The 13398-nt window shown below is 37.6% G+C and overlaps 1 protein-coding gene across 1 annotated transcript in view; it reads left to right on the top strand.

Annotated features, from left to right (window-relative positions):
* The window catches only part of TBCK (TBC1 domain containing kinase), a 94545-nt gene that overhangs the window by 12828 nt on the left and 68319 nt on the right, over positions 1-13398 (top strand). Inside the window, exons 4-6 of the mRNA XM_048302810.1 lie at positions 10145-10259; positions 11746-11819; positions 12810-12951. Of these exons, the coding sequence (XP_048158767.1) occupies positions 10145-10259; positions 11746-11819; positions 12810-12951 (331 nt within the window). The remainder of the gene's footprint in view (positions 1-10144; positions 10260-11745; positions 11820-12809; positions 12952-13398) is intronic.

Here is a 13398-nt window from a genome sequence, read left to right as displayed (position 1 = left end):
GTATTTTACTTTATTCTCAATTATGACACTAATCTTATCTCAACCTACAAGCTTTGCTTTGATTCTTCTTCCCAATCCACTGAGGTGGGGGGGAGAGAGGGAGGTTGAGAGAATGGCTGCGTGGTGATTAATTTCCAGCTGGGCTTAGACCATGACAATATAAAGTCTGTAGATGGGAGAAAAAGTATGATTATTTCAACCTTTTGTTCAACTATGCTTTTTCTGTAGTTTCTTGTAGACACTTCATACAGATTTCCGTGCTAAAAGCAGTATTAAAGATCTTGAGCTGAAGATGAGTTATGCTGAGTTAATTGAGAACAAAAGTACTGGAGAGTTTTGAGTCTACAGTTTCTAGTGAAAGAGGATGTTGAGTTTCAAACAGACAAAACACCATCCTCAGTGGGAGGGTGGCTTCATCCTGCAAAGATATTTCTGCAAGGAATTGTGTAAGGATCATGTTAAAATTCCATTCTGCATTAATGAGCAAATTACTACTAATGAGCTAATGGCTGAAAAACCATATGTCAAATTTGTCCTGTGCAAATCTTAGGGGATTTAAAGTACGTTATTAATCTTAATGTTGATTTATGATAGTTGTGCTTAGCATAAAAATTGCTGTAGACTGTGAGAACAAGATGTGGTTAGTATATGGTTATTCTAACAAAATACAGTGTTTGACACTTCGTCCTGCTTTTAGAAAGGAAAAAAAAAAGGAAGAGTGAACACTTGTAAAACTTACTTTATTGTGCATCCTTCTAGAAAGGGATTTTATTTTCTAAAGTGCTAGTTCTTGCTTTTGGACTACTGAGCAATGTCTTCAAGGGAGCGTTTGTCACTAATTAGGGATCAGACAGCTGGTTTATTTAGATGCATTGATATGCTTGCAAACATCTCTAACGTCATTGTGGTTTCAGACTTGTTTCTTCTGTGCATATGGATATTCTCTTCTTGGGTGTATAACTAGATAGGTACCAGGGCATTGGACATTGTTGTGATGGGAGTGTTTAGAAGGCTGGCAGATCAGGCTAATTTTAAGGTTTAAAATGTTGATTTCATTCATTAGCAGTACACATCTTGCTAAAGGTTAGCTCATGCATATTGTTACTCGTCACTGTATACACAAAACTGATACTTACTGTAAATTAGCTGTGAGTATCCAATACCACAGAGCTGGTGCTGTACAGTCAGCAGAGGCAGCTATGGCCCTTGGTGGTTCTTCGAAGTCAAGGTGGTAAAGCTTGAGAGCTCTTCAAGTCAAGCATGAACTGGTCTTTCTTCTGTGCTTGTCTAATGCCTGATATTTTTATGTAATCAGCACTGTCCAGCCCCTGCAAAAGTGTGATTTCCTGTATTTCCAGTACTTCTTGTTTTATGTTTTGCCAGCCATCCTACCTATGTATTTGGGAGTAGTCCTGCATATTTACAGTTGGTTCTGCTTCTCTTGCCCTTTAGTCTGGTAAATTTTGGTGTGTGGATTTCTCCTACATGCAACTGTATCCCTCTGTATTTTCCCCTTTGGTGATCGCATTTCTCATGTCACTTTCAAGAAAATTTGGTCTTAATTGTATGCTGATTGATAAATTTCTAATTTATAGTCACAGGCATCTGCTTGGTCTACATGTAACTTTATGGTTACCTCTCTAGATAGGTGTTTTCTGCCTGTTGTGATGACATGTACTGGTTTATAGATCAAAGTGATGCACTCCCTAATGGCTTTTGCAAGATTAGTTGTTAGCTATGAAATTCCTAACAGCACCATTGCTTATTGGCCTAGTTGTAAAGACCCTTTGATCACTTGAATTTGCAGGCTGTTCTTCTTTTGAAACTTTCTGTTCTGTTTCACTTTTTAGCAGTGTCTGTACCATTGATATAGGGATCCAGATTTTTTGAGCTAACACTAAAACATACCTAGGTAGGCATTTCACCTTAAATATTTAGATTTTTTTTTCTTTTTAGATATGGTACGGTCAAGTTATTTGTTGAAGTAACACTGTTGCAAAATCTAATTTACATAGAGTGCCTGGCTTTGGGGAAAGATCTCTGCAGTGTTGCAAGATTTGTTCATAGCTCTGAAAGTTCTGTTGCCAATTTGTAAGATGGGGGAGAAGGGGTTTAATTAGGAAAGCGGCTTGTTAATAATGCTTAATCCTCTCATAGAGATGCCTGCAGAAATTAATTTTAAAAAAATCAATCCTCTCTGACTGCAAGGACAGCATTATTTACTGTCAGCTAAGTTATGATTTCTAGAGCTGTCAGTTCAGTTCATACTGCCCCGCAGCTGCAACAACATTAACTGCATCAATAATTTCACTTCATTTTCAGCTTTTCTTTTAAAATTTTTCATTGCTCAGGTTTTTCTGATCCACCTAGGGTACCACAATAAGAATGAGGGAATCTATCTCTTTGTATAATGAGTTTAGGGACCCATCACTGTGTATCTAGTTCTATTATGTTACTCAGAGTGTATAGTCAGTGTTAAGAATGCAGAGTCTCTGATGGGGTTTTAAATCAGGGCTACTTTACCTAATCTTTGTATCTAGTAGTTGAAATCATTTATTTCATTGCACTTTTTGGTCCAATGTAAAAAGTATCACTATTACATGTTTTACATATGAGCCAGCTGCGGCTAAGATGCAAAAAAAACTTCTTAGAAGTTAATCAGGGGCAAGATCAAAAACTGGGAATATGGACTGTCATTCCTGTTCTGTGCATTAAACAGGATGGCACTAGAAGTTTCATTAAAATAATGCTTTATAACGTGTACTCTGCTTTTCAAAACTACCTTGTTCATTTGCTCTCCCATTTTTTGGGATGAATGCTGGATGTCTTAAAGGAATTCAAGGCGCAGTGTTTGAAAATTTTTGGCTTATGACTTAATTCATTCAGAGTGATAATGATCTGAAAAATCACCTGTCTGATAAAAAATTTTGTATTCAATCTGCTCTATATATGAAATTGTTCTTCTATATATATGAAGATGTGCCTTCATCTGTTGTTTTATGGACTTTTATCATACATTACAAGTTGAGACCTTCATAAAAGTGTAACATCATCTGTGTTGCTTTTAAAGTCATACTTGCACCTTAGAACTTTAAAAACGGAATGAAAGGACTTTCTGAGTTTCCTCAGGTGAGCAATATAAACTTGTTGAAGATATCCTGTGTGAAATAACCTTGTCCATGAGTTAGAGACTTCTGAGGACTTTGTCTATAAAATTCTTTTTTTGTGTGTGTGTCTTACTCTCTGTTTGTTGCATTCCCTTCCAGTTAATTTCATTCTGATAATGTGAATGCATTTCCAAGTAAATTGGCAGTGTTTACAATCCTGGTCCCCAGAGCCATTTTTTAATCAAACACATAATAAAGTGCTAAATAAACCATTCCCACCTGCATCAAACTCTTTATGTTCTATATAGGGTATTTTGTAATTTATTTACCCAGGAAGACCCAATTTATCTGCACATCTGGTTTTCAACCCGGTTCTGCTTTTTATCCAGTTTTCCAGCTGGTTGATTGAGGAATAAGGAGGTCAGATGGCTTTCTTGAGGTCAGCATAGTGATCGTCTCAGCTGGGATTATACCCAAACTTTATCCTTTGCTGAACCACTTGGCCACACCACTCCTAACTAGTCTATCCACATTGTTGGCAGTAATGGAACTAACTGCAAATGTCATTTTCTTTGTTTTATAGTTTTGCTTGTACTGAAATACTGTCACTTTTATGAGTTCAGAAACATGACATCTGTTCACAACCTGGTTCCCTTTCACTTTGAACAGACACAATTTTTTTGTGATGAATCTCCTTCCTGGATTCCAAATGTGTATTAGTTTCACAAGTTCATGGGTAGTGATTGATGATGTTGCTGGTTTGTGTTGCTCTGGTGTGCTTCCTCAGGGCAGACCCTGTCTGACACTCCGCTTTGGAAGAGGAACCCATGTTTTTGCTCCTGTGTATCAGTGCCATAAGTTTCTTGAGACTTCTGGTTGCTGAGGTCCTCTTCCTCTAGAGTTTACTTTTTACAAGAATATTACAATGTTAGAACAAGATGCACAGATTTAATAAAGGACTTACTTAAGCATGCATTACTAAGTATGTACCCATGAACTGTAAGTCTGAGGAAAGAGAAACTGAGCAACACGGTATGGGCAACATAATCTTACCTTGTTTGGTATTACCCTGCCTTCCTGAAAGAAGTCAAAATTAATTCCGGTTCCAGTTTTTGTTACCTATTTCCTCTTTCCTTAAATTGCCACTGCACTGAAGAAACACGACTTCATACTAATCCACATATACATCTCTAGTACCTACAAAATTACAGGACTCTGTACAGTTAAGTAAATTACAAGGAGGCTTGCTTTCTGATACCAGTCCTGTGTTTTCACATTCTGGTGGGGCCTCTGTTCATTTCACTTCATGAAATATTCTTACTCAGAATTGTCTATTAAATACTGCATGCACTGTCTTTCCAGGCACAGCTTTATTCCTTCTACAAACTGGATTGGTAGCTCTGTGTTGACTGATACAAAAGCATAAAAGGAAATGAAATTTACAGCTGGCCATAACCAGTTAAAAACACCACAAATGTATTTGTAACAGCCAGAAATATTGCTCCTTTCCCCAAGATTTTGCTCCTGCCTTCACTTTGCTTCCAGCCTGTTGTTTTTGCTCCTGTCCTGCTGTCCAGGTACATCACTGTGTTCTGATTACCTACACTATCATAGCTGCCTCTGCCTGGGTCACAGTCATCAAAAGGGGAGATGACGTAGTCTAGGTGAAGGTAGGACTGGACACAGTAAGATGACAGGAAGCTCTTTTGAGATACCAAATTACTCATTCTTAATAAACCATTGTAGCACTGAAAAAAGGATGGAGAAGATGTATTTCCAGTTAATGCCATGAATGCACTTCTCTTAAAGATAACGGAGTGAGTTTGTGTGTGGGTTGGCGTTGATTTTTCCTTTAAACTGGAGGAAAAGAAAGTTGCGTGAGCCTGTAACTTCCATGATATTGACATGAATGCTGAAAATTTATCTCTTCTTTTCATTGTTTCTTTTCTCATGTTGGAATATTTTTAATCATACAGTTTAATATGTCTAGTGTCCCAAACCCACCCATCTCCGATTTCCAGCTGTGTGATCTGCAGTCCTCTTGTTCTTAAGTATTCAATATGTCATGCGTGAAGTAGTTTTGATTTTCCCTCCAGCAATCTGTGGTGTATGTAGCGACCATGCTGCTGGCTGTCAAATGCATTTTTCCACAACTGTTTTTCCTGCTCCAGAGTTAAGCAATGATGAAATAGCAGGGACATTTTACCAATAGAATTCTTGATGGCTGTGAATTGCCACAGGAACTAGTAGGTGATACTATAAGACATGATGCTTAGGAAGCAAACCTTTGTTTCACCCAGAAAATAAGCTTGGATTAGAGCAAGTTAGAAGACAGGAAAATACCAATGAAAATTTCGTATATGCTTGCTGCATATTCCCTCTCTCCTAGGCATCTGCCTTTTTTTTTTTTTTTTTTGAAAAAAGATAGTGGTCTCAAATAGTTTTTGGTCTGAGCTAGTATGACTGTTTTGGGGTTTGGAAGACCAGTAATTTTGTCTAATATGGAAAAAATTAGTTACAAGAAATTGTCCTAGGTGGATGTAGAGCATCCTATCTTGGAGTCCAGTTCCCACTTCTACCAGCAGCTGCATTATCATTCCCATTAATCACAAATAATAAGTTAATAAATAACCACTCAAACTGAATAATATATAGGTAATACTGTTGGGGTTATTTTAGCTGGAATTTAGCATACCACATTTTTGTCATAAAGTTTTGATTTCTAAATGTTTCAATTTTTTTTGTTTAATCTTGTGTTTATGTTGACCTATGGCTTGGGCAGTTCTCCTTAGATGTTTCTTCCCAAGTACTGCTCAGTTGCTACTGGGTGAGTATGCTCACTCTTAGCTCCCCAATCCCCTAATTATTTTCAGGGTTTATTGTCTTTACTTGGTTCTTGATAAATCCATCTTTCCCACTCTCTCTGCTAAAATCTGATCCTTTTGAAAAAGGTAAGACTCTGGGTATGCCAACTTCTTCTAGTATTTTCACTTTCACCTTGGCTCAGAAGCTCTTCTCAGTCAGATCAGGGAGTGTAGTGGGTGCACTAAGAATTTTTTCTTCCTCACCGCACCTGTCTAAATCCAAAAACTGACAACAGTCTCCTAAGTAATCAGATTATTTCATCAGTGGGTTTGCAGAACCACAAGAGATTGAAACTCTGCTAAAACATCTGTTTCCTGACAGGTTAGGTTTATTATTCCTGAAGTAAACTTCCAGAAAATAGCTTTGTGTCCTTAACAGTAAGAATTCAGCAGACTGGAGATCAGGCTGGCTGCTAAGTGGAAAAGTTAATGTTTTTTGTGAAGGCACAATGCAGCCACCTGTGTACTATTAGAGCGTGGAAATTAGTCATTTGTCTGGTATAGCTTTTGGTCTGACAAGTTCTGGAGGTAATAAAACAATCCTCCTTTTTGTGTCTTTTTAAGTCGACTTCCCTTCTCTCTCCACCCACAAATGCCATGCACATGCCTCTCTTAACCATGCTGAGTTTTGTACTGTTGGCTCAACTTACTCATATCAACTTGTAGAGATTTTTTTTCCTCATCCTACTTGCAGGATGAATCTGAGGGAGGAATACAGTTCTTGTTTGTGCTTCCTTTTCTATACATTCAAGTTATAGCCCCAAACCTGGTATTGATTTTAATCCTTACAGTCTTTTAATTCATGATCTCTGGTATGAAGGAACACAAAATGACCTCTTTTCATGGCTATGTTTCTTCTCCAAACCAGGAGAATCATTAAATTTAACCAGTTTGATTTTATAGCTATATGCAATCCTTTCACTTGAAGAGACCCCCTTTTCAGAGGCGTAGCTGACTAGGCTATAGCTGAATAGGGTTTTTGGTATCCAGACTGAGGATAAAAATGCAGACAGCTCCTTGAATGTGTGTTCCTTTTGCAAAGAAATTTGTGTTTCTTTTCTTGCTGGTGGAGAGGAACATAACCTTAAAACAAGTCTTGTTGAAAGAGCTGGGAAACTCCAGTGCATCTCACACTTTCATGCTTTTACTTGCTGCATCCTACAGTATTGCCTTAAGCAGGGGAGTGATTTGCTTCACTGTAATTTGAAGTCACAACCATCATCATCAGCTCCTGAGATGAAGAGGCTGCTTCATGCCATACAACTGTCATTATGGCTCTCCTTAGGTCAATGGTGTGGCATGATTGGTGTCAAACCTGGCCACCCTTACATTTGGCCACCTTATCTCCTGTGTTGTTTCTAGTGCTTTTGCTGTTGGTTTTTTCCCTCCATCTCCTGTTAAAGGAAGGTGCTGATACCTCTGCAGCTCGAGAGGCCCAGTAGCTAAACAAGGCTACATTTATTGTAGTTCAACACTAGCTAGTCTATTGAAAAACAGGCTTCCAGCTAATTGGGAAAAAAGTTTCTGAAGCTGCTCAGAGCTTGCCACCAACATTGGATTTTTTAAGTGTCCTCCTCATTTATAACACTGTTTTCTTTTCTATTTGTGGGGGTTTTTTAAAGGTCAGGTTAACCTGAAGTCTGCAGCGCCTTTGAGTCTGCATTTGCCGAAGGCTGATGCAATGCTTGCAGTGTTGACGGTGGCTGTAGAAACTGGGACAGAGACCCATGGAAGCAAGGGGACAGCCTTGGTAGTGACCTCCAGTGAGGCCGGGAACATCTGCTGAGCTTGGCCATGGGGAGTTTAAAGGAGAGAAGTCTCTTGGGCTTGATAACAGCAGTAAGTGTAGTTGTGTAAGTGCAGTTGTCAGGTCCTTTGCAAGTAAATACGAATCCCATGGGTTGTAACCGCACAGTGTATTTTCCCTAATAAATAAGAACTAGACGATGTGCAGCAGCACAATGCAGAGTTTGTTACACAGAGTTCCCTCTCTCCTGAAGGGCCAGCGTTAGGTGCTTGGCTCAGTGCTTCTGCCCGGCAGGGTGGCATCAAGAGTTTAAGAGCACTGAGCATTGAATGCACATGGAGAAATAGTTATCACTAGTGTGTTCCTGATAGTTGTAACGACGTGAAGGGTTTATCTTAAAGAGCAAAGAATCCCGGGTTCTGGTGGGGGGTTTTAATGAATTGCAAGAGAACACGGAAAAAAAATGGGTGGCTGAAGCCCCCTGGTGGCAGCAGAGCGCACTGCATGCCGCCGGCAAACGGCCACCAAATTGCACTTTCAATAGTTACTTTTGGTTTTTCAATGTGCCGTATTTACTTCTATTTTTTAACACAGAGAAACAATGTTTAGGCTAAAATACCTCATGATGTACTAATTGTTCACAAGGAATTGTTTCCTTACAGGAAACATGAATATTCCATCATTTATTTTTCATGTCTTGTTTTGCAAAGCTGTGCAGAAAATGAGAGAGGGGATTCTGTTTGCCACCATTATTATTAGTATTTGCATTGCAGGCAAAAAAATATACAAGGAAGCTGAAGGCTTCTAAGGTAATGGTTTTACCACGTTTATATCTGTGCCCAAGAATGACTGAGAGGAAAGGTACACAGCCAATAGTGTCTGATGCTGTGGTGTTGTATTCAACTTGGGGGTGGGAGATGCTAGGGAGGGAGGAGCTAGATGGTTGTTTGGTTTTGTGGTTATTAGCCATGAGGTTTTGGTCAAATTGCGAAGACCTTGCGAATCACTTTCAAATGCTATGACCTAAGATACAGCAGTATGAACATATGTTAGAACAGATTCCCTTTGTGCTTAAAATTTATCTTAATAGTATATATTCACAACTATTGTAAATTAGTACAGAGCTCTCCTAGGAAAAAGGTGAGGACCTAGAGGATAGCTCCATGCAGGGTAACTTAGTCATGGCTTTTTTCAGAATTTCTGTGTTGCACTAGTTTCAGAATTTGTTTGAAGTGTAGCTTTTGTCAAAATCTACCTATTTACTCTTGTGACAAAGTTTTGTCATTACATCAGGTATGAATAGCAGCTGATGAAGTTGAATAAAGCAATTAATTTTGGTGTTTAGTCACATAGTTGGCTTGTCACTGTCATCAGTCTGTAATACTCCTCCACATTTTGCTGTTGCACAAGTTTTTTACCAAGCAAGAGAAGGTGGTGAATATCTTCCAGAATGCTGTTGTATGTTATTCTTTAACAATGAAATACAAAGAAAAAAAAAAAAAAGGAATGGTCTTTTAAAAAAAAATGTAGGTCTTTATAAGTAGATACGCTTTGCTTTTGGATGTTGTGCAAACCAGTGCCTGCAGAGGAAAAGATACAAAAAAGACCTGAAATGGCTGAGGGAGAGTAGACAGAATGAGGAAGAGTAGAAAGTTAAATGGAATCTCTCTGGGTGACATGAGATCTGTGCCTTTTGTTCTTATTTTGGGTGCACTTTGGAAGCCTGTTACTGGTGATCTGGTACAAATTCCCGATTGCTTACTCACAGAAACTCCTCTTTAAGGCTATCAGTCCTTAAAGTAAATGGTAACTTTTGTCAAAATACATAGCTATGTCAAAATGCTTTAGATGGTAAGTTTCTTGACAAAGATGGTAAGGTTGATACTTCCAAGGCTGTAAAACAAAATGTGCTGAAAATGCAGTCTTCTGCCCTTTCTTTTTCTTATGTTAGATTTTGAGATTACTGAAGACTACAGGTATGATCTAGTCAGGCATCTATGCTGTCTTCTGAATAAGCTCTAGTTAACATCTGAGTTTCAAAAACTTATTCAGCTGAACTTTTTAATGAATATCAGTAGAATACTTAAGAGCAAATGAAAATAAGGGAGGGTAGAGAATTTTTTTTCCCTGATTAGGTGAGTTTCTATTGCAGAGAGAATTCTATACTTGTCAGCATTTCCTACATTTCCTAAGGACCAATTTCAGGGTGAAAAAAACTAGTTGTGGGATTTTGAGGATATGTGTGTGTCTTGGGGTGTGTATGGCACTGAACTTATCCCACCATATTCAATGCTGATCCCTTAAACTGTTCTGGAATTGTAAATGTCTCACTTTTGTTTGGAGTAGCTGTGGAACACTACAGTTTTACAGATTAAAAAGGAAAACATTCACTGTAACATGTTGTTGGTTTGTTTGTTTTTTTTCAGTTCTTCAAGGATCTTATGCATAGCATATGAGGTTTTGCAAGGTTTACAATATATGAATGAACATGGGATGGTCCACCGAGCACTCTCCCCTTGCAATATTCTTTTGGATCGAAAGGTACAGCTACAGAAATAAATCTATGGGTTTGTTTGCTGCTAACAAGTGCCGTGCTGTGTCATAGATGGAGACTGGATGGTCACAGTCCTTCCAATAGGGAAAAAAATTGCGTATCTGGAAAGATGGTTTATTTTTTAAAACTACAGTTTTCCTCCCTTTCACATGTTTCAAATGTATTTCAGAATTTATTTTTCTATTTTCTTCTATCCCAAAACACACTGTTTCTCCCTTTTCTTCTCAAAATGGTAATGTAAGTCTACTTGTCATCATTGTAATTAGTTACAAGACATTCCTAGCTGTTTGAATAGAAAAATACTTCTTATAGCTAATTACCTGTCAATAATATTTCTTGTGTTCCACGGTGCTATGATACTTGACTTTTAAGATATCAAGATAGTTTTTTGTTCATGTTAAATTATTCAAATTTAAGTATCTGTTCTGTTATCACAGACTATTGAGTTGGCAGTGTGGAATATAATTTCTGCTCATAAAAGTTGAGAGAAATTAATATATGCTATTGTACTTGGCGCAGTTTCTTCATCAGAGCCAACAGCTAAAGAGTTTTACCTGTCTGTATAACTCCTCTGTCCATCCTTTTTTTACTCAGTTTAGGTAGAATAATTAGATCTTCCTCTTGGAAGGCAAAGAGAAAGAAGAGGACAAAAATAAGGAACACGTATATTTTTATATGGTTGTAAACAAATGAATATCATAATAATGCTCCAACATGCAAAAGTACTCTACGATTTTAAGATACTCCTAAAATCATTAAAAGAACAGAAGAGGGCTGTAAGACAATAAACTTTTAAGCTCTCCCCTGCCCGTAGAAAACTTTCTGATGTAGCCTTCTCTGTTGCACCATCTGGAGGCTGGCTGAGTGCAATTCAAAATCCAGCAGAAATAAGGCTTCAGTTTAACTTCTATGCCTAACTTTTTGTTGTTAGCTTTCTGTCTTCACAAATAAAAACAAAGTACCTAGAAAAATTGTTTGTTTGAAATAGGTGTTGATACAGTTAAGGAGAGCAAGATAGTAGTGAGTTGGTGGGAGGTATACAGAAGCAAGGCTGGGTAAAGAGAAGAGTTGAGGGAATAGTGGAGCCTAATCATGTTTAGGGAGCTCTAGGAGTCAGACAGGATTTTGAACAGTTTTCAAAGAGGAAAAATGTTCAGTGGCATATTTAAGCCTTTTCAATTACTGAAAATATACTGTAACTTAAAAAGTTATGATGTTTTCCAAACAAAGTGATTTACTTACTACTCTTAAGAAGTAAAAACATTAGAAATAAGCACCTCTTTAACTTGCAGTGAACTTCTACATAATAGATGAGACAGAAATGTAAAAGGGTGCTTTTTACAGGTTTCTGTCCTCTGACAGCTAATGCACTTTGAAATGATTTTTGAATTTTTTTTGAACTTTTTTAACTTAAACACGGTTCTTCCAATGTTGAATTCTGCTGCTCTTGATTGTTTATTTTTCCTTTTTCAGGGACACGTGAAGTTGGCGAAATTCGGACTCTACCATATGACTGCTCAAGGTGTTGATGTTGATTTTCCTATAGGGTAAGGATTTAGCTACACAGTACAAATGTATCAGAGATGTATTTTTGCAGGAAACATACAATGTTTAGAGCACCCCTTATACAGAAGCTTCTGATAATGGCACTAAAGAGGTTGTCATCTGACTAGGTGAGATGAATGAAAAATAGAGAAGGGGTACCATGCCAGCATGTTATCACAAGTCTGTGATGTCAGTCTTTATTCCCTAGATTTGCTTTCAGATACTGATAGTTCCCTATGACTTGGATTCCTAACTTCAAGCTTAGGGAAATGCACAACCAGTACTTTACTATTGCATACCAATGTAGGCTTTCTGTCTCTTTATAATTTTATGATTTATTTTCAAGTGATCATACTGTACTACAAACCAGTACTTTGTTGCAGTAAGGTTTTTGTCACTTTTGGGTTTTTTGAGGTGTCATGTCATTTTCAAATGAAATACTGAGCTGATTCTTAAATACATGGCCAAAAGAAACTGATGTTTCCTTTCAAAACATGGCTGTAGATTTTTTTAGGTATTATAGTGAATTGTTAACAAAAAGAAAAATGATAATACTATTTTAAAATTATCTAGTAGAAGGTAACATGTGTCCTTAACGCTTTTTGTTACTGTTTTTGCAAATTCAAAAGTTATTTGATGGGAATACACTATCAGTGGAGAAGAATACTGCCACCATCCCTAAGTATGAGTCCAGGATACATTTATTTAATATACTAATGCAGAAACTCAATGTGTGTTTTCCCTAAGACATGTAAACATACCACTTTTAAAGCTGAGGTTTCCTTTCACAAAAAGACAGAACTAGTGATTGGGATTTGACGTTTTATGTAATAAACACTATGCTGGAGTGAAACTTTGCTGCCATGTGTAGATTTTGACTGAATAAAATAGTCAGTATTCTGGTTTCTCAGAATGCCAAATTATTCTGATTATGGAATAGGAACACTTTTTGGACAAACAGGATAGTATCTAATGTTGCTGCATCTTTCTAGGTACCCATCATATCTGGCACCTGAAGTGATTGCACAGGGGATAGGCAAACCAAGTGATCACACTCAGTGTGAGAAACCTCTGCCTTCCGGCCCTAAATCAGACCTGTGGTCTCTTGGTGTAATATTATTTGAGCTTTGCATGGTATGTAAAAGAATAGTTCTCTTGATTTTGACTCTGGGGGAATAGTTTAATTAACTTGATTGTTCTTGAGCATGGGGTTAATGACACCTTGCCCATCACCCAACCCCAAATACCAGAATATGTTAGCACTCCTACCTGGACAGTAGTGGTTGTTCAAGGAATAGGATGCTTGGTATATGTGTTAACCATGGAGGATAGTTGCCTGTGGAGCCACAAGAATTTGACTGTATTCCATTTAAGAGAAGTTATCAATGATACATTTTTACTGTATCGTGGCATGAAATGTTTCTGCCATAGTTGGGGTAAATAAGGTTTTTTGTTCTTACAGGTAGTTTTGATATGTCTAAAATTCACATGTAGAAGCTTGTTTCACTGGCTTTGTATATAGATGGGATACAATGTTACATAAATATTTTTATGTAGTAGCTGTTTCTTTCAAATTCAACT

This window comes from Corvus hawaiiensis, chromosome 5 (genome assembly GCF_020740725.1).
Source record: "Corvus hawaiiensis isolate bCorHaw1 chromosome 5, bCorHaw1.pri.cur, whole genome shotgun sequence".
Classification (NCBI taxonomy): domain Eukaryota; kingdom Metazoa; phylum Chordata; class Aves; order Passeriformes; family Corvidae; genus Corvus; species Corvus hawaiiensis.
This window is presented reverse-complemented; position numbering and strand designations above follow the sequence as displayed.